Here is a 21,111-nt window from a genome sequence, read left to right on the forward strand (position 1 = left end):
GTTGTGTATACGTTAGTTGTGAAGTTTGTCTCATTTACACTTTAGTTTTGACCCTTGGATTATTTGTTGTATTTGGCAAAGAATCTCTTCCCTTCCTGTTGTATTTTGAAATCACTTCCCCCGTCTTCTTCCTATCTCCTTTTCCCCAGCCTTAATGAGTTAATCAGTCCTAATCAGTCACAGCCTTGTTCACAGTGTCTCTCGTCCAATCAGCTCCATCCCTGCCCTCTTGTTCCCACACCTGTTACTAGTTGTGTCATTAGTTGAGTTTATATTTTAGTGTCACTGGTTGTCTCTTTTCAGTCATTTTCAAATTGTCTGGTCAGTTTTCTGGTTTGTCCTCCCTTGATTTCCTAGCTGTCCTCCATGCACTCCAAGCTACCTTTGTGTTTACGTTCCCAGTGTTTTGTTAGTTTTTGTTGCTCACTTCTGGGTCCTGCCTGCACTTCCACTACCTGTCAGATGGCAACTGCCTGGAATATTAAAGAGGTGAGACTGAACTGAATCTGGTAACTTCGGAAGCTTTGAAACGGTTAGAAATAAAGCACTGTGATTGCATATCTCTTCAAAATGTGCCTGTCAGTGTCCTTGACCTCTGTACTGCTAAAGTATTTTCAATTCATCCCTGAGAGCCTGTGGGACAATGACCATTTCCTGTGTATGTTAGGAAACCACTCTTCCTGTTGGTGCTCCTGATAAACCCGATCTGCCCGCTGCTTTATAGAAGATGGGTCAAACATCTTCGTGAGATAGAAGAACCCCATGTGATATGCTGCTGGTACATTTAAAAAAAAATAACTGAACTTTATTGGTTACCCAGGCATCACTTTCAGTCCCATCAAATATAATTTAGCTATGCGACTATATTGAGAACTGTGCTGTTGCCCAATCCAGCGGCGCCTGACAGAAAGACTTGTGAGGCTTCAGGCAGTCACGGTACCCAGGAGGAGCTGCTTGTAGATAAGAGGGAGGGAGAGGCAGACAGCTGGATGGTAATTGATTTCTTTATGGGCTCAGTCATTGATCAGATCACGATGCTTCCAGCCAATGACAGGGTTTGAACATGTCTGTTTTCTCACTGTTACTAGTCATGAACAAAAGAGTACATGATGTGCCTTTGGATCGTGTGTGTTTGGATAAGTGACAGGATGTGGAAACTTTCCAGCAATGAGGAGCACAATCAAGAAAAGGGAGAGAAAGGTGTTGGAGGGGAAACAAGATTGCAAATGGAGCAGAAAAGTACAACAGAAAAGATGAATATCAGTTTTTATGCCAGAATTTAGATTATGTATGATATGAAGGATCAAATACCAAGTGTCTCAGATGAAGGTGATCTTAAATGGTGACTATGCAGAGTGACGTTAGATCAGAGTGTGGTGTATTACATGTATAGCATAACACTATGTATTCTTATATTGTAATAAAGCTCACATCAAATCTATGTAAACTTAAAGCTGAGGGTTGCACATTGTCCCTCTCTAGAGTTGCTTCTGAGAAGTGTTTCCGTGTCTGTGCTGCTCGCTCTCAGCAGAGAACAGAAGTGCCTTTGAGAATAATTATTGCCATTTTAGATAATTGTGGATATTTTCACGCTCTAATAACAACAAAGTCTTCCCCTGTCCCTTTCTCTGCCTCCCCGCCACAATTTTATTTTAAAAAAAGGATCAAATTTTGACTTTTATCTCTTGAACTCATTATTTCATTACGGCAACCAGACAATACTAAAACTCTTAATGAGGATTGTAACATTACATTTTTAATATCTGTGTGGGGGATGAGCTGAGTTACGTTTCGTTTGGGTTCTTTTTTTGGAATGAAGCTTTACTGGGTTTTACTGAAGTATTTTTTGCCAAATCTAATTTATGTACATGGAATGCAGGGAGCTTAATAACAATCATTAAATGGACCTCTGAAAGGGGGGCGGGGGTGCGGCTTGGAATTGAATTGGTGATTGTCCAATCTGAGATGACATGTTAACATACGAACCACAGCCATTTAATTTTGCAACCATATTTGAGTCCACTTGACTTCTTCAGTGCAGTAGTGCACTGTGCAACGGAAATCTGATTGGTCATGACGTGGAACGATTCATTTGTTTTGTTCAACTACAGCTTGTGGATATTGGACATAAAGCCTCCTTGTTGGACCTACTTTAGTGGCGTACTTGGCCTCATTTGAAACTCAAGAGTTACTTGGTCATGACCACCACGCGTCCTCATATTCCTTCCCCTCCTTCAGCTTTGGAGGGTTCATCAGTGCAGACTCTAATCTTTATAGGCAGATACTGCATATAAACACTGAATCTGTAGCCAAGTGAGAAACGCCAGCACAAGGAAGCGTCTGGTTTCATTTTTTTTTTTTAGCCGGAAAATCTTTAATTTGAACACCAATAGTTGCATAAAGAAGGTGGAAATGTCGTGGTGTACTCACTTGAGGTTTATTAAGCTGACCACTAATGTTCAGTTTTTGGTACAGTCAGATGTTCTGTTGTCAGGCGGACATTGGCTCTGCTACACGCCCACTTCCGCCCGTACCAGTTACACACGCTGACCTGCATGACAAGCATTCCTGTAACGATTTAAGTCACTGTGAAGCTTTGATTGTGGGATTGACAGTCAAATTGGGTTCCTTTGAACAATCAGCAAATCTCCAGCTATTTGATGTGAGCCCTTCTGCAGAGATTTTTTTTTTCTTTTTCAGAATTTAACGTAAGTCAGTGCTTGACTCAAACTGTTGTTCCCTCTGGGCTAAACTTTGCAGATCACTAAGTCTTCACACCTTTCCACCTCTGTTCCTTCTTGTGAAGGTTGCTGTTGACAGGTTGTGCAGTAACTTGGGAAGCACAGCCTTGGAACAAATGCAGTGCTGCTGGAACCAAGGGATTTGCTACCAGGTAGGCTTCTTATCTAGGCCACATCAGTATATCATCTGTCCCAAAGCTGATTCATTGATTATTGTACTGTCTCTTTAAGCTCTTGTATCTGCTTAAACCAGCTTCTTAGACTTTTTAATTGATTATGTATCTGTCAATTTAATACTGATGGCGTATGTGTATCTGGCTAAAATTACTTATAACTTCAAATGACTTCATAGTGGATGATGTGCAGCCTAGTTGCATTAGGCAAAGACTGTTTTGGAGAAATGTGCATTTGATGAGGTATGCTAACCTGCCTATCCACAACCAGTTACTCTATGCTAAGCTAACTGGTGGTCAGATGGTGCTTGTGGATCTCAGCTCCCTAATGCACACACTGAGGAGGGAAGGGTCTCCTCTGGTTCTGGGAGGATGGCAAATGAGCTTATTTTCCAGAAACTTGGTGTGCACCATTTTAAAAAAAAAAAAAAAGGCAAAATGGCTGTGTAGCCTGCTTTCAGCTGCATAGTTTTTCAAGGTATTTCCAGCCTTAGGATTTCCAGATTAAATGTATATTTGCTCTAAGATTACATAAACTATTTTGTGTTTTGTCAGATCACTGCTGTTTATCCAGCATGTTATAATGTAAACATAAGCTACAATTCTACAATTTCATTTAGCAGACGCTTTTTGTCCAAAGCGACGTACAACACCAGCAAGAATTTAGACTAATTAAGGAAAAGCCCATAGGAAGCGCAAAAGTGCTTCAGTTGTGATTTGGTCACAGGTACTGCCATCTAGTGGCAGAAGAAGTGTCGCGCCCCCCCCCCCCTTTTTTTTTGACAAACATACAACATCACACAACACAGTTAGTGCTACATAATCACTAAGTGCTGGGTCTTGGACCCTCTGACTTATTCTACCCCACAGGACAAAGAGAAGAGTCAGGTTAAGTGCCTAGGTGCTCTCTGAACAATTGAGTCTTCAATTGTCTCTTAAAAGTAGAAAGGGACTCAGCAGAACGCACAGCGTTCGGGAGTTCGTTCCACCATTTGGGAACAACAGAAGAGAAGAGTCTGGCTAGAGATTTGGAGCAGCGCTGGGCTGGAAGCACCAGGCGTCTTTCGCATGCAGAGGGTAGTGGGCGAGAAGGAGAGTAGACCTGGATCAGGGATTCCAGGTAGGCTGGAGCCGTTCTTGTGATTGTTTTGTAAGCCAAGAGAAGTGCCTTGAATTTGATCCTGGCTGCCACTGGAAGCCAGTGAAGAGAAACTAGCAGCAGGGTGACATGTGCCCTTTTGGGCTGGTTGAAGATCAGACGTGCTGCTGCATTCTGGATCATCTGCAGAGGCTTGAATGAGCATGCAGGGAGGCCTGCCAGAAGAGAGTTGCAGTAATCAATGCGTGAGATGACAAGAGCCTGAACCAGAAGCTGTGTGGTCTGTTGGGTCAGGAAGGGTCTGATCTTCCTGATGTTGTAGAGGGCATAACGGCAAGACCGAGAAACTGAAGCTAAGTTCAGCTACCCTCACATTAGCATAACCCTTCCACTCCTGTGGGTTTGAGCCTCGGGGCCTTGCAGCCCAGTACAGTAGAGTTCTCTGCCTGCTTGCTTTGCTGAGTCCTTGTCTGCATTCCTGTTAGCCTGGCTCTTCCCTCAGGGCCTTTCTGCTCTCTTGACTGTATCCCCTGCTTGCCATTCTCCCTCTCACTGGCCTGCACATCTGTCATAAAATTTATCTTTAAGATCTGTTACCTTGTTAGGTGAATAGTTTGATCACGGGCTTATTTGCATTCATAGTTGAGTTTGAGAGGGTCGATAGCACTCTCCTGTCCATCCATTAAATGTGAAACTGGAGCCAACCAAACTGTCTCATGGCTGCGGCTTCATATGCAAGCTATAGAAGTGTGAGTGGTATTAAAGTTCCCAAGATTTTCCATCAACTGCTGACCAGTTTGAATCAACAAGCCGGTGAATGACATATGAATCAACAAGCCCGTGAATGACACATGAATCAACAAGCCGGTGAATGACATATTAAAACTAAAGACTCGTACGAGTAATTTTTGAAATGCTGTTACATTTCCACCTACCAGGCATGTGTGTTTATGGCTAACAAGGAGTCAGATTTCATCACGATTATGTGAATGACTGCTGTTACAGCTGTTCACGCGCCTTGTCAATATTTGGATGAGGTACATTACAGCGCGTGTTTGTATGAAAGAGTCTTTTCACTGTTGAAGGGAACATTACCTCCAACTACGTTCCCAGGAACTCAAAAATAAAACCTGCAGTCATTTCTGCAGGATGCCTCTTCCTATTATCTCATCCTCTGGTGTGTTTTTGCAGGGTTTAATGGTCTCACTCTGAGCTCACCATTGTTATTGTAGTTTGTAATTTTGAGCTGAACAGTCAGAGGCTGATGTGAATGAAAGAATCATGTGAGTAATGTTGTCGTTTTGTGTTTATCAGGACGAGAGCCCTGAGCTGAACATGTTCCAGACGTAGAATAAGAAAGAAATGGAAAATTTGATTTGATGACTGCTGATGTTTGTGACAGTGTTACATCTGTGTTACCTTCCTTGCAAGCTGCTGTTGTCTGGTTTTAAAAGATGGACTCAAGACTTTATTACAGTGGGGCTATGTACATTATATATTCAGTCAAACTTGCAATACCGAATGTGAAGAGGTTCTCCCTCATCGTCATCAGCTTTTAGTCTACAGCATGCACCAAACTCTAAACGTTGGCCCTGCTCTGTTTAATGGTGTAAGGCCAGTCTGAATTGCAATCCGGAGGCCTGGAGACTCAAAACAGTCTTTCTGTTAGAAATACAACAAGCTGTGTAAACCTTTATGACCTCACAATGAAATCATCACATCCATTTTAAGACCAAAAACGAGACTATTTAGAGCAGACACGGGGCCCTTAACAGTCATTTCCTGTAGCTGTCATTTTGGGTTCTTCGCTGCCCCGCCCCTTTAGAGGACACGCAGGACTGGAGTCTATTGACTCTAATGGGAGAAGTGCTCTTGAGCAATATCACTTTATTCTTCTCCCCATGAGTCACCTAAGTAAATATTTGACGTGAGCCATATATCCTCGAAGCATTCTAACATCCAAATGGAACGTTCAAGCCCCGTTTCTCACTGCGAATAAAAATGGAGGAATAACACAAAGTGGGGCATCAGTTCGTCTTGACAGGAGCAAATCCCTCTCTCTGAGACTTTATTGGACACACCCATTTACTTATACACACACCATGTGTCACCTACAGCGCATCTTATTGGCTGTTACCATTGTCCATCAGTTAATACCTGCTTCAACATACAGTAGGTTTGCCTCTGTAACAATACAAAAAGAAAACATTTAACTAATACAACTGAGGGCATATTTACATATTTTAACATACAGACGTTTAAATAGCCGCTAATATACGTGTAGAATTCTTCATCTGCCTGTCCACTGAATGTGGGCCACTTGCTCTTCCTTACGTTCTCCACCTCAGTATCTCTGAGTACCGGCCATTTCCTGGGGTCACCGACGTTAACTTGCTACTTTAGCTCGTTGTGGTAACTGCCACAGGTCCCCCTTGCAATACACGTGATCCTGACAAACCCTTTTATCTGTCATAGGCTGGGCCCACAACCTGTTGGCAGGCTCTATTCTCCTGCAGCGGAGATGGATAACTCTCGTCTGACGAGTCGTACTAATCACTCCCACTCGAGCTCTCTAGAGAACAACATCCGTCTTTTATTCTTCGCTCATCAAGGCAAAAGACAAACTCGACAGTGATCCCCTGGTGGTATCCCTGTGGTAACTACAACAAACTGAAAATCACAGTACAGAAGCAGTCGCACACATTAGGGCTGAGCAACTTTATCGATTCTGCAATATATCGATATTTTTTTTCCTCAGAGTATCGATTTTTCAGCTGTGAGTATCCATACATGAAGCCCCATTCAAATCCCCCGAGTCCCGCACGTTGCAGGAAGAGCAATTCGGTCTGCCAGCCGCTGGTGTCGCTGTAGAGCATTTGTAGTTACCCAGACGCCGACGCCTTTCTTATCGGGTTAGAGCTGAGAGATTCAGGAGAATGGCGGCGAGTTTAAATCCAGCACCTGCATGCTTTAACGCAGATGTGTGGGAGCATTTTGGGTTCAAAAACAAAAAGGCAAGCGACGATGGGAAACGTGTGGCGGTATGCAAACTGTCACACAAATGTTAAGTACTCTGGAAATGCCCCACGCACCTAAAACGTCATCACCCGGACAAGGAAATGCTAACTGAGACCGAGCCCAAGGAGCTGCGGCGCGACCCGAAACAAACCACGCTGGACAGTGATAGCGGTGGTTGCTACAAGTTCCCATCTTAGTCACCGAGGTCTCAGTTTCACTAAGTTGAGCTTTTCAAATTCTGACCAACATGCTTGGATAATACGTTTGAGCATGGATTTACACAGGCATGTATACACTTCAGTCAAATTACACATTTAAAGGAAGAAGTTCCTGATTGAATTCATCCACGTGACTTAAGCAGCACCTATATACCTGCTTGTTTAGAGATGTCTCACCATTTGTTCAAGGTCTATACTTGTAATTGTCCAACTCAGCTCACACACTGAGTACTCCATCTACGTACCAAGTAATGTGCCAATTTGTAGGAATAATTTAGCCCTTTGACTTTGGTGCTTTTTTTTTTTTTTGAACACACACTGCCGTCACACACATCACACTCCAGATAAAATACGTACCACATTTTATGCAGTTACTTTTATAACAGATCTCTATCCACATGTTCTTGATACCCAGTCTACAACCTAAACTCACCTCTTGACTTGGGGTGAGAATCCCCCCCAGAGCAAACGCCAGGCTCAGTTTCCTCCTTGCAGACTGGAAAGAGGTGTGTGTGTGTCATTGTTACTCATATCTTTGGAGCCTGAATAAATATGATGGCGCCAGTTTCAATATTATACAAGTGGAACCGTCATTCAGCTGAGACCAACCCTCTTTGTATTTTACATACAAAGAACATTTCATTTCCTTCTACAGTATACTTTCTATTCCCTGCTGCAGCAATAGTCATATTTAATTTCAGGTCGTTAAATCCACTGCTGTTAAACAAACTGCTAGATTAGGAATACTTTGTCCAAAATGTCCCGTTACAAACTCTCAGGTGGATGGTCATAATCAGTTTTCCATTAATAGCAATGTAGCAAATCATTATTCATCACCCTCAAAATTAAGAAAACCCATCTTCCTCTAATGCTTTTATTATCACTGTCCTTGGAACCTGTTGATGACTGATTTTAATTAGTCAGTGTTTTCAACCTTGAATCATATTCATCCAGTGATTGTTTATATTATGTACTGAGATCCATTGATGTCACTCATCTCTGGTTTTCAGGCATCTCCAAAAATAATATGCCGTTGTTCCTTATCTGATTGTAATAATACTGAAGTTGCCAGTCGCTAAATGAGGTCAGGCTGGCTACGTGGCAAACGCAAATGAACCTCATGACAGCAAAAATCATGTTTACGTCAATAAAAAGGTAAGTAATCTCTGCTGCTTATGCAACAATTTCCAGAGTTTCCTCTTCTTCCTGTGTCCTGTTCTCTCCCTCTCTCCTAGGGAAACATTTCCATCATAGATATTCTATTTTTAATCACTCAATGTAAATACTACAGTGTCTTTTTCCACTCTGTCACACTCCACTCACGTCTACCCCCTGCTTTAAAAAGACACCCTCCTCCTCTTCTCTTGTCTTCTCTTCTGCAACTTTGTGCACAACCATGGGAATTTTCAGCGCGAGGAAGGGGGTGGAGGCCTGAGCACCAGAAGGCGTGTGATTGGCAGAGATGCGGGAACCACTGTTATGTGATTGGCCGTGTCTGGCAGCTCGGACAAGAGTCCCCCCCTTATTCCGGAGAGCATCAGTAAGCAGCACAGTGGGACTTGCTGTGTTAGAGATGCACACCAGATAATTTTGTTTTGGATTTGCTGAGTGGGAATCTCAGAACGGACAGGAGACCGTGTGATAGCCAGGAGTGGATAGATAAGTGCTTTCTACCTCAAAAGATATAAAGTAAGTTGTTGTTTTTTTATATATATATATTTGTTTCTACCTGTCACTATACTTGTAACTGTAGTACAGTGTGTTCATGCTATGAGGTGCAAAAACTGATTTAAGTTGGAAATGACATCACACTTATAGTAAACAAACTAGTTTTTATTGAGGTGTGATAAGTTTGTGTGTGTGTGTACACAGTATAAGGCATGCAAGCACTTGAAGGTGCACATGCAGCGGACAGTATTTACTTGAGTCCTGGCTGTCAAAGATGCATGGGTAGCAGCCTTGTGCTTTAGGGGAGGAAACGGTGCAGTGCGACTTCATAGTGACCAACCTCAGCAGCAAACTTGTCACTGCAATGCCAGGCTGTGACAGAGGAGCTCAAGGACTCCCCTCCCAAAATCTCTTGGTGTGACTTTCAGGCTGCAGGGTGGAGGAGGAGGAGGTGGTGGTGGTGGTGGTGGTGGTGGTAGCAGCAGGATAAAAATAGGCCTGCTCCAAATTGTGCTGCAGTCACAGATAATTCAGAGGGAACAAGACATGACATTGTTTGTATTTTTGATCTTCTCCATGCCTTTGATGGGTTTTTTTTTTTTTAAACTCTGAATATCTACTCCTGTGTAAAGACTGATCAGTCTGGAACCTCCTTCTCTTTTTATTTTATACCATCAGCACAAAGACATTGATGGATGACAGAAATTGACTATGTTAACATTTTCCTTTCAGTCCATGTGTTTCTGCCAGGGTGTAATACACGAGTGGATCTAAGTGTCTGAAAAGTGTTTGTATGAGTCAGAGTTTCCTCTCTTAAACTGCCACGTGTGGTAAAACAATACTCAGCAACTCTGTTCCTTCTATATCACCATTTCCCTGTTTTAAGATCTCTTCCCCTAATTGCTTTACACATTCATATCAGTTTAGTACTTTAAATTAATGGAGGAAGAGTGAGTAAAGAGACGTCATTGAAACACATGACCTTAAAACCAGCAGTTTGATATTTAGCCACTGACTTGATTTGTCTCATCTCATAGCCTCCCTGATCAGTGACTCAAACATGTGTGCGGCTGGCTAATTGTTAGTTCTTCTATCTAAAAATAGAAAATCAACAAAATCCAGTCCCATCTCATTCTAGTCTTTCATTGCTTCAAAGCCAGACAAATAACCTGAAGTTTCTAATATCTACCTGCCTGTCCGCCTGCACGCCCTGGAGCTCCTTTATTGTGGTGTCAAACACAGAGAGCCTTGTGTTGCAACTGACCTTTACTATGCAAATATACACAGTCAGCCTGCACTGCCCTCCACGTGCACGTAGATGAATTCGGAAGCTGCACACTAAGTCCATTGTTTCACCTGTCCATCACCTGCATGCTCAGAACCTGTAGTCTCAAAATGAGATTTTTTAGTTGCGGTTCAGCGATGAAGCATCGATTAGGCTACATAATAGGGAGCTGACTCAGCAACGACTCCTTTAAAGCTACACGGCATCAAAGAACATGATTAGGAACCACTCTGGAAATTTGTGCACTCTCGGATTCAGGGCAACACTACAAGCAGAGCTTGATTTTCTGAATGAGTGTTGCTTCTTTGCCAGCGTGAGTGAATGAAAACAAAGAGTAATGATCTTGGCTCAGTGTCGTGTGTGTGTGTGTGTGTGTGTGTGTTCACTGACAGAAAGCATCCGCACTGTTCTTGACGTAATAGACTGATCTTTGTTGGTGTGTTTGTACACACCTAAGTAGATCTTTATCGATTTCACTGATTAGGATTTATGAGAGACGTTTGTTAGCATAATATCTCAAACTAATGAAATCTGGTGGAGAGATGGGTAATATAACAAAGAACAGGGAATTCAATTCTGGGAACAAGCTGGATCTCATAGTGGATCCTGAAGACTGTTCCAGGTCACCGGGAGGATAAAGCTATTGGCGGTATTTTTCTGGACATATCGATGGATTTCCATCAAGTTCCTGGAGTCCATATAAAATATGGACGTTTTGGCCTCCAGAAATCTTCAATATCTCAATGAATTTCATCAGCATTCGCTAACATTTTTGACTCTGCATGCTTTTATTTGGCAAGGCAAGTGTTGAGCTCCTGGAGAAGATGAGATTGGTCTGGAGAGAACTTGTTCCCAGGTCGTCCTGTGGAGCGGTGATCCGGCTTATGAACTGATTTGAACAGATGCAATAGAGTTACATTTTCTTTTCATGCTCTCTTGCTCTGTTGGCAGCGGTGGCTGTGAATGATACAGTAAGTGGTGGAGTCATTATGAGTTTCCAGAGGTGAAGAGTCAGAGGCAAAATAACGGGGGGGGGGGGGGGGTGGATTTGGTCTGATGCCCAAAAAAGTCAAATGTCACAGGTTTCCCTCAGCCATTCTTGCCATTTTATTAGTGGGAGTCAATGGAAAATTAAATTTGCTTCCCAAAGCATACTCATTACTGTAATAAAGACAGTGTTTGTTTTCTTCTGATTTTCTGGCAAGGCAGAGCATGTAGTGTCCTGTTTAGCTGTAGTATTGCAATACACATTCTTATTCAAACACACACAAACTTGTATTAATAAAAAGTAATGCCCGAAGTGTTTAGATATCTTTTTTTTTTTTTACTAGAAACTGTTCCCATAACAATGAGACAGAGTGTCTCCTTGAAGTCAAAGCTCTTAAAGGTCATTCTGAGCTTGAGTGGCATTTATTGGATTGGTTGATAGTTTTACAAATATTCTCCTCTTTTAGAACGGATACAAAATTAAACACAAACATTTATTGAGCAAGAAACGGGACCAAGAATGAGTAGTTTCTTTGGTTGAAGATGTTCCCGCCGTCCAGATGTTTGGTCATATTGTCGGTAGTCCAGTGATGAATGTGCTGTTTGATGTGATATCCAAGGACAAGTGTGACTTTTGACCCCAAAACGGAGCATGATTCTTTTGTGCATCCTTAAAAGGCAGTAGCATAGGCAAGCCTGTAGACCATCCCATGACATATAATGAGTTACACAGACAGGCCTGACGCAGATTAGAGGAAAAGATCCACAAAGGATTTTTTTTTTTTTGTCTGCCTGTTCTTGCCCTGCTGCGGAACTCTCAGTCCATCTGGATGGTATAAAGGCAACCACCCTGACATCGTATCACTGAGCCGTGGAGTGGCTTTTGCCTTTAATTGATGTCATGAACACTAACATAAGCAGGCACTAACCAAGCTGATGACGATACATGAGAGCATCTCTGCCTCAGCAGCATCTGTGTGTTGACTTGTTACGTTAGGCAGGAAGAATGACCTCCGAGGGACATGAGCGAGTGGAGGAACAGCTGTGGCCTGCAGTGCACTAGTACTTCCCTTTCCCCTTGTTGCACTGGAAATCCTGTTTGGTGTTTAAAAAAAACAAAACCCAAAACAAAACCTCCTATTATTGCATGGATACAGCTAAGGATTCGTGATCTTCCCTGGCCTGGGATTGTGGAGGGGATGGGGGAGTTTCTGTCCCATGAGACTGATGGTATGCATATTTGTACATCTCTTACATAGAACATCCAGGCAATTTTTCTTTAACTTACAGATTTTCATATTAATGTGCTGCAGGAAACTTTCCATGACAACTGGCATTGTATTTGTTCGGCCTGGGTCACAACAGTATTGCTCTTCAAAACCCTAAGATGTCAGCAAAAGACCTTGAAAGCTTTGTTTGTGTGTACAGGGCAATGTTTTCAGTGAAACCCATCTCCTTTTTTTTTTTTTTTTTTTTTTTAACATAACTGCCAAAAAAACCACAAGTATCAGTTCATCATAGCCCTTATTACCAGTAGAACAAGACATGCAATGGTGAGAACTAGTTTGAACTTGGTAAAATAAGAGGATTTTAGTGTGTTTCACAATCACTCATAACACTGTAACATACTGACTTATCCCTCAGTGGGAACTGATTGCATTGCTTGGAGTGAGCAGACACTGGAGGGTAATTGGAGTTAAGTGCATTTGACAGCCAGTGTTTATATAAGAGGCAATGAATAAACATTGAGGTGGCACATGGCTTATGTGCTTTTTTTCATGCAGGGTAAGAAAAAAAACAAAACAGGGACTTGCCTGAGCTCACCCTTGATATTCACATGGAAGCTTTACCTTCCTACAGTTTCTTGGTATTGAGACATTATCTGGTCACAGATGTGGGTAAAAGACAAGACTGCGAACAGAGCGGAGACTAAAGATGTCTTCTAGAGCTGCTGCCTCCTGGAGGTTTTTAAGGGGACTGACTGGCTGTGTCTCAGTGACCAGTCCAGCTGTTGAGGTGATGGCCACCGGAGAACCAGACGTGAAATACTATCGGTTCAACAGAAACAAACTTGGGCCAAAAGCTCAGCCAAAAGATGTTGAGACAGAAGAGTGTACAGCTATTATCCTGTAAGAGGGTAGTCCTGGGGGGGGGGGTTAAGGGCAGGTGAGCGGGGGGTTTAGGGCAGGTGGGTGTGGAGACAGGTGACAGGAGCATCTGGTGGTCAGATGGGGGAGGCAGGATTGTGTGTTTTTTTTGTTTTTTTTTGAAGGAATCCTATGGCTCGTGTGATCTGGTTATTCATCCGTCTGCCTGTCCCATTCACTCAAACACTGGATGTTTATGCAGTTTAATGAAATTCCCTAAGGCCTTGTTCAGACTGCCAGTCTAAGTTGGATTTCTGGCATATCCAGATTGATGCTGAACAGCCCCCCCCCCCCCCCCCCCCCCCCCCATGAAATCCAACCATCGCATATCTGAGCCAACCTCATTGAAAGGTGATTTGAAATCTGGACTCATTACTTGCAAATGACAGTGTGGACGGGGGAAAAAAAACTTGATTTTAGATGACATGCATGCGCTTTATCCTCAAAGTTATAGGTCAACTTCTGAGACATCATCATTTTCCAGAAAAAACAACTTCTGGCCATTATTCAATACTACAACTCATGAACAGAAGACAAACACAGTCACTACTACGCTCATGTCAAGCTCTCATCCCACAAATATCTTGGAGCCATCACCTCATGGCTCTGTATCATGTTTTGTGAGAGGAAGTAAATTACCATCCCAGTCTCTGGGGGTGCTGGCCTAGTGAAGTGATGAGGTCAGTGCAGAGACGTCATACATCAACACTGTTTGAACTCTGCGTTGACGTTATAAATCTATATACTGCAGGCCAACTGAAACAATATTGTCATTTCAATTTTTTTGACTGTATTTCCATGCTATATTCTTGTCCTCACAGCACAGCCACATCAAACTCTTCTCTTCCTCATAATCCCGTGTTATTTATCTATATGCAGATGAAACCCAGGACTGCAGGGAGAGACTGTTCCCTTGATATTCACAATAAATATATTGCCATGCCATCTCTACATAGCACAAACGGAGTTACACTTTTGAATCTTTTTTTTTTTTTTTTTAATCGTTTGTTTTAAACTAGGTTCATGCCCTTTTGCAATAAAAGTCGATCTCTATTTTGCTCTCTCACTCCTACTCTTCATTTTTTTCTCACCACAGTGGGTGGAGGGATAGTCGGTGAAGTCTGGGGGTCTAATTCTATGTGACCATCTATGGATGTGGGCTGACAAGCCTCAGGCTCCGGGCAGATCTAAACCTTATATCTCATAACATGTTGATCTGTAGCCGAGAGATGGCTTTGCACTCGGCTGTCTCATGAATCACTCACACAGATGTTTGATGAATACAGTTGTGGGGCCGTGAACGAGCAGTTGTACCAAATGCAATTTAATGGGATGCATCATTTAAAACATTACATGTAATGTGCTCTGGTTCAGATGAAGTTCTTGGAGTTGAGAATATTTCTACTGAAGCGAGCTTTTACGTGTTCTCTCACTGCTCCAGAGTCGTGGACTGGCCAGAGCCGGAAAAGAAAGAGGGTGGAAAAAATACTTCGAGGCCCTTATATGGTACTCGTTCCCTCAGTTTACTTACTTTGAAGCCAAAATAATTTGTTTCCATAATTAATGGGCTTGAGATAACTTGTTCCCACAATTTAGTTTTGTTGAAGCCATGATGTATAACTTTTACACACTTGAATAATTGCCACAATTTTTGGGCCCAAGATATTTATGTTCCAGTTAATTCTTTCTTAGCAAAGGGATATAACGTTCCCCCAATGTGTAAGCTTCCTCGCACCATGCAGTTATTTGGAGCCCACAGGATATGTTCCCTCAAGGTAATTCATTCATAACTATGGAATATAACTTGCCCCTCAATGTATTATTTATTTTTCAGGCCAAACAATAGAACTTCCTTCATCAATTAATGAGTTGATAACCATGACATGTAACTTGCTCCCCCTTAATTAGATCCTATTTGGCCACAAATTGTATTGAATTGAGAGGATAATTCACATGTGGTCTCAGAATGACTAAGATGTGGGGACAAGTGTCCTTTTCTAAAATAAGGGCCCTGAGAACAAGTGCTCATGGCTTCAAAAAGGTCATTTTTTTTCTCTTCATGCCAACAATGTTTTCTTTTTATGATTTACCTGTACAGTGGCCTACAAAACCCATGCAGGCTGAAGTAACAGTTGTCCTCACATATTCACTAATTTCAGTGTTTACTATCTTAGGGCTCAGGGCTCCATCAACAGCCCATGGCAAAGTCTTAAAATTTAATGTCCGTTTCAAAGGCCCATTTTACATGCCTCCATCAAGTAGCATTAAAATCAGCCCAGTAGTTTTATTCCTGCTGACAGACAAACCGAAATCATCAACTCTGTGAGATAGACTGCGGGAACCAAACTTTTTATTTATTGATCTTGACTTTAACACATTTTCCTGCTCAGTCCTAATTAATGGGAAAGTTTTGTGAACAAATTGGGGCAAGCATAAATGGTGGAAAGCATTTGTTTTATTGTCAGTTATTAGGGAGGCAAGATGCCGTGAGTTTTCTGTGGGTTTGGCGGTGTTTCAAACTGCCGAGCTTGGTCATTGCATGGGTTTGCAAAAAAATCTGCCCTGTTCTCATTGAATTTCTGCCACTTAGAATGGATATGAAAATAAGATGACACATGTGTAATTGCCTATCTGGCACCCCTCAAATATTTTGAGGCCAAATGATCCTCAGAGGGGTGAGCCCTTCTTGTCATAACATGACAGGAAACCAAAGGGAGCTTAAATAGGCACTTGGGGAGAGAAAGAACGCCTGAGAAATCAACAAAAATGTCCATATCTGCCCCCAAATGTGTCGGATTCCTCCTTGTTCCACGCTTCATCTCATGAAAATGAGCCTGTTTGTTTTCTTAGTAACTGTGCTGACTGTTCTGGGGTCATTGCTGTCTGTCAGAGGAAAAACAAATCATTTCATGCATCATAATCTTTCTTTGAACATTATTTGTGTTCTCGCCCCTCCCTGCGCAAGTTGTGAAAAATGTTGGCAAGAATGCACGGTATATTTTAGCACAGCACAGGAAGACATGGTCATGTGTGACCATAATCCGACAGAGTGGTAGTTTAGAACATCGAAAAATTATACCTACATGCCAAATTTGTTGGGCTGGCTTGTGCCAAAACAGTTGCAACAAATGTATTTAACAGTAAACTTGAGTCACTCGCAATATATACAGTAAGTAACTTCAGATGGCTATTATTCTGCAAGCTTTGTCAAAAACAAATATAATTCGGACGCAATTGGGTATCCGAGGAAAGATTTTCTTGGTCCTAGTTTGCCAATTTGGACGTGGCTTTTTGTAAAACTGTGAAGTAGGCCTGCATTCACATGGAAGAAATGATTCCTCTTAAAATACTGTGCAAGGAAAAGGGATGACGGAGAAAACGCTTTCATAGGAGCTGGAGTTATTGCGCCAGAGGAACAATTGCATGTTGTCATGGCTGAAAATGTTCTCATGTGCCCAGATGTAACATCAGGATGATTTTTTTTTTCTTCTGTGTAGAAAACATCTGAGAGTAACAGGCCTGGAAGCTTGATTCTGAATTTTTTTTTTTGTGTATGACAAGGTTTTGTTTTTGTCTTTTTTCAGTTTGTTATTGTCGCGTTCAAAATTGATAGGCTCCCTCATGTAGCTGTCATGTCTCTTAATTAAGTTCGAGACTTGGGAAGCACCCAGCGTTAATTACGCCGCTGGTCATTTTCTACGAGGTCTGTAGAGAATCCGCCAGGGCTGATCCTGACCTCAACAATACTGCTGTGCTCAGTCAGTCATCAGCATCCATATTGAATCACATTTGATGGCAGAGATGCAGGCTTAGATCTGGCTGACCACTGCGTGCCTGCTTCTCTCTGCTGGGCTGTACAGAAGTCGAGAGGAGTGATTCATCCGCAGCTCTGCAGGGCTTACTATTGCCTTGGGTCGGTGATGTCATTTGACTAGTGGGCCATGTGCATGCGAGACGTGGAAAAGTAGGCAATGGAAAAAAGAGACTTCTCTCAAGAAGTAGAAAAACACAGCAGGAAGGCTGAAGATGGCGTGATCATCACTGCTTTGTGTTTGAGCTGCTTTAAAAAAAAAAAAGGATTATGTGAATTTGCATGGTATCGTTTGAAGTTTTGCCCTCTAGGCTGTCTCTTTAGTATTTTCTATCAATGTGGAGGACAGCAAAGTCACTGCAGGATTTCCAATTGGCTGTGAGACATTCAGCTGTAGCTCTTTGAGGACATCTGCTGGCAGAATACAGTATTGTGCCACTCTAAAATGAGGAAACGGGCCAGTGTTTGCAATCTTTGTCTCACCAAGGTTTTAGTCAATACTAAGGAGATTCCAGTTGGAGAGTGGATCAGTACACAACACCAAGTCTCTCCTGACACAGTTACAAGAGAAAAAAAGTTTTATTTTCCATCCATCCATTTTCTTATCCTGTTAAGGGTCACGGGGGGCTGGAGTCGGTCCTAGCATCTATTCCACCATGTTTTGTGTATCTAGACATGTATGTTTACCACGATATTAAATGAGTGGACCTGTTCATAAAGTAGCTCTACACTCTCAGAAAAAAATAGTACCCAATTGTACCTTTTTAAGGGTCCAAGGGCTTGTCACTGGAGCGGTACCTTCAAAGGTACTGCGATTGTACCCTCAACAGTGGGTATGTACTTGTACCATTGTCGTTTGTACTTTATAAAGACCAGAAGTGTACCTCAGGTGACAGTCTTGTACCCTCTTCGAAATCTTAAAATAAGAGAAAAGGATCCTGTCCATCCATTTTCTTCCGCTTATACTGTTAAGGGTTGTGGGGGTGGGGTCTCGTCAAGCTGGAGTACCAGAGAGAACCCATGCAGACTCCACACAGAAAGATCCCGAGCCGGGGCTCGAACCCAAAACCTTCTTGCTGTGAGGCGACAGTGCTAACCACTGCACCACTGTGCCACCATGTTTTATTTTATTCCATTGTATTTTTTTTCTCCACAAACCCCTCCAATAAATATGGCCTAGTAACTGCTAGCAATGTCTGACTAGTCACTAATTTATAAAGTTGGGCAGTTTTCTGCTGCTGGAAATGATGTCCTTCCATGAGAGCTTACAAAATCAATGACATTAGCCAAGTACTGAGCATCTGATCAAGCTGACAAACAGTGAATCTGTTTTTTGATACCCTGAGGATAGACTTAATGCTTTTAAAAATAATCGCTATCTTGGCATGGCCTTGAAAGAACACAGTTCACTGTTAGACACTGAGGTTCCATTTATATTCACTGAAGCATTGATTTGTAGTTTTGCTGAAAATGAGGAGTCGGCTATATGATACAAACATTGGTGGAAAAAACATTTTTTAACTTGACTAAAATGTCAAGGTACCTGTGATCAGATGCAGTATTTTTGTTCTTGTTCTTGTTCTCTCTACTGAAGTATTAATTTTAATGAAGTTTACGAAGATACAAAAATATGGGATGCTGGCATCGGAGGGAGGAGGGGGGGGGATCTTGGGGGAAACTGGGATGCAAAAGAGGCCTTGAAATTTGTCACTGGGCAACCCATGGGGGGGGGGGGGCTGATTTTTATTCCTGTATTCTTGAGAATTGTATGAGAACTTTTGGAATTTTATAACTTAGTCACATATTGGCAACCCACGCGCAGTGTAAGTTTTTTCCACATTGGGTTTAAAACTCACTGCTTTTTATTTATAATGTGTCATATTTTCATAATAGACATTCGAGCCCTTTCCAAGCGAGTTCACAAAATACTTAATTCTGTGTCCACGCTGCTTTCCATCATAAAGTCTGCCTGGCAATTACAAATATTTAAACAAAAATCCCCTGAAATAATGTTTTAAACAGAGGCACAGACCTGCCAGTGATGCTTTAGGAATTCAAGGATTCCTGGACAAAATGATATGTGAACACCTTTTTTTGGGGGGGAGGGGGGTTGTTCTGAAAATTGTGGGTAGATAGTCTTTTAAGTGATGAGTGAGCCATTAAAATGTCTGCCGGCTTAGAATAGACGTAATTTCAGTCATACAGCTTCATTGTGCAGTTGAATATAAAACCAGCAGTTTTCAAAAATACTCCCACATCTAACGACCCCAATTTCACAACACAAAAAAAAAGCAAACAATAAAATGTGACTCATATTTGGGGCCTGCCAGACAGCGGTAGAAATAGAAGACCATTAATGGCCTTGAGTTGTGACAGCTAATTTACATTTCAACTTATAGTTTCATCTCTGGACCACTCTGGATATGAGCCCTTTGTAGCACCTATAGAAACAATTTCACAAAGTGCTACGACAATGAATGGAAAGGAAAGCAAGATGTTTAGTGAGATATGGCATTTATCAGCCCCTTTTAATTTTGTTCATACATGAGGGTGAATTGTAGATTCTTCAGGCCCTCCAATGTGATCAAGGGCATGGATTTGAATATAGAACAAAGCCTGTCACACCCCCCCCCTCGGAGCAACTAGGCCGTAGCCCACGTCTATCATTTGCATACTTTGTTACAAGTGCATACATATGTTGGCAAGCATCTGAGTTTAAGTGCATGAGTGTATTACAGGAGGTGACAACACTACATTGGTTTGATTGTGGCTGACTGATGTGATGTAGGTATTGAGGAATGGCTGTGACAGCTAATGGGGGTGTTCATGGTCAACGGCAAGGTCAGGCAAAGAAAAGCGAAGAAAAAGTGTCATATATAAGGCCCTAACAAAGCAGGTTTTGACTCATCTTCTCTATTTTTACTACCATGTCATAGTGTGTTCAGCACCACTTGGAGGAGCCACTGCTATGTTTCAGATGGAGGGTGGGCGGCAGCGGCTGCCCAGTTTCTTCCCCTCTATAAGAAGCAAGTTTCCTTCCTATAACAGTGAAATAATTTGCATTGCAAACAAGTGAAAGGGCCCCTAAACTGAGATTGACTGAATACGTAAATTTCTAAAGAGCATTGAGCAAGGGGTTGTAATTTAATTCCCAGATTAATGAGTAGCAGGTATATGGCTGACTGACTGATTGCTTCATTTTGTCCGTTTTGAAGGAACATGCCAGTTTTAGGGTAATATTATTTTTCCATCTTCCTCAGAACCAGATAAGAAGTTGGATACCCGTCTCTCGCTAGTTAGCTTAGCACAACGAATGGTAGTGAGTGAGAACGTTAGCATACGTATGTCAAAGACTTAAAATACAAAGGCGGTCTTTGCCTGAATTAATATAACCAGGTTGTGTATTACATTCACTTCGAGATAAAAAATTTTGACTCATGAGATGTGTCTTGTCAAGTTGGACACATAGTCGGAACAACTTTCCCGACCAAAAAAAACGCTGTGCACAATGATACGGAGGCTCGAAAGCCTAGATGTAACTTCAGCAAGCAAAATAACGTTTGACGAGTAGATGAGTGACTGCTACTACTAATCATGGTCGATTTTAAGAGAGTTATGCTAATCTAATTAGCAATTAACTGCTTCAGCACCATCATGCAAACACAGAAGGGTATCCATCTTGTCTGGCTCTGAGGAGGATGGCAAATGAAGAAACGCCGACTCTTTTGGGGGAAATGTGATTAAGTGCAACTATCAATGACTGTGTTGTATTATCTTCCACAGACTTTTTTTTTTTAAACCTAAAATATCAGCTTGACAAACTGAACAAAAACCCATACTTGATTATTAATATGAGCTGCTACAAAGACAACAAAGAGAATAAAAGTGACTGTTTCAACAAGCTCATCTCAGTTGATTGAATGGCTGCAATAAAAGGCTGAGATACTTTTGAGTGATGATTCAA

General features: G+C 42.0%; 1 protein-coding gene across 1 annotated transcript in view; it reads left to right on the plus strand.

The window, feature by feature from the left end:
• Nucleotides 1-322: 322 nt before the first annotated feature.
• LOC147260035 (uncharacterized) overlaps nt 323-21,111 on the plus strand; it is a 45,915-nt gene continuing 25,126 nt past the window's right edge. Inside the window, exons 1-2 of the mRNA XM_086206398.1 lie at nt 323-489; nt 2,807-2,893. Of these exons, the coding sequence (XP_086062524.1) occupies nt 367-489; nt 2,807-2,893 (210 nt within the window). The 5' untranslated portion in view covers nt 323-366. The remainder of the gene's footprint in view (nt 490-2,806; nt 2,894-21,111) is intronic.

The sequence above is a fragment of the Aulostomus chinensis genome, chromosome 6 (genome assembly GCF_037954235.1).
Source record: "Aulostomus chinensis isolate RoL2024-O1b breed Wild chromosome 6, RoL_Achi_v1.0, whole genome shotgun sequence".
NCBI lineage: Eukaryota > Metazoa > Chordata > Actinopteri > Syngnathiformes > Aulostomidae > Aulostomus > Aulostomus chinensis.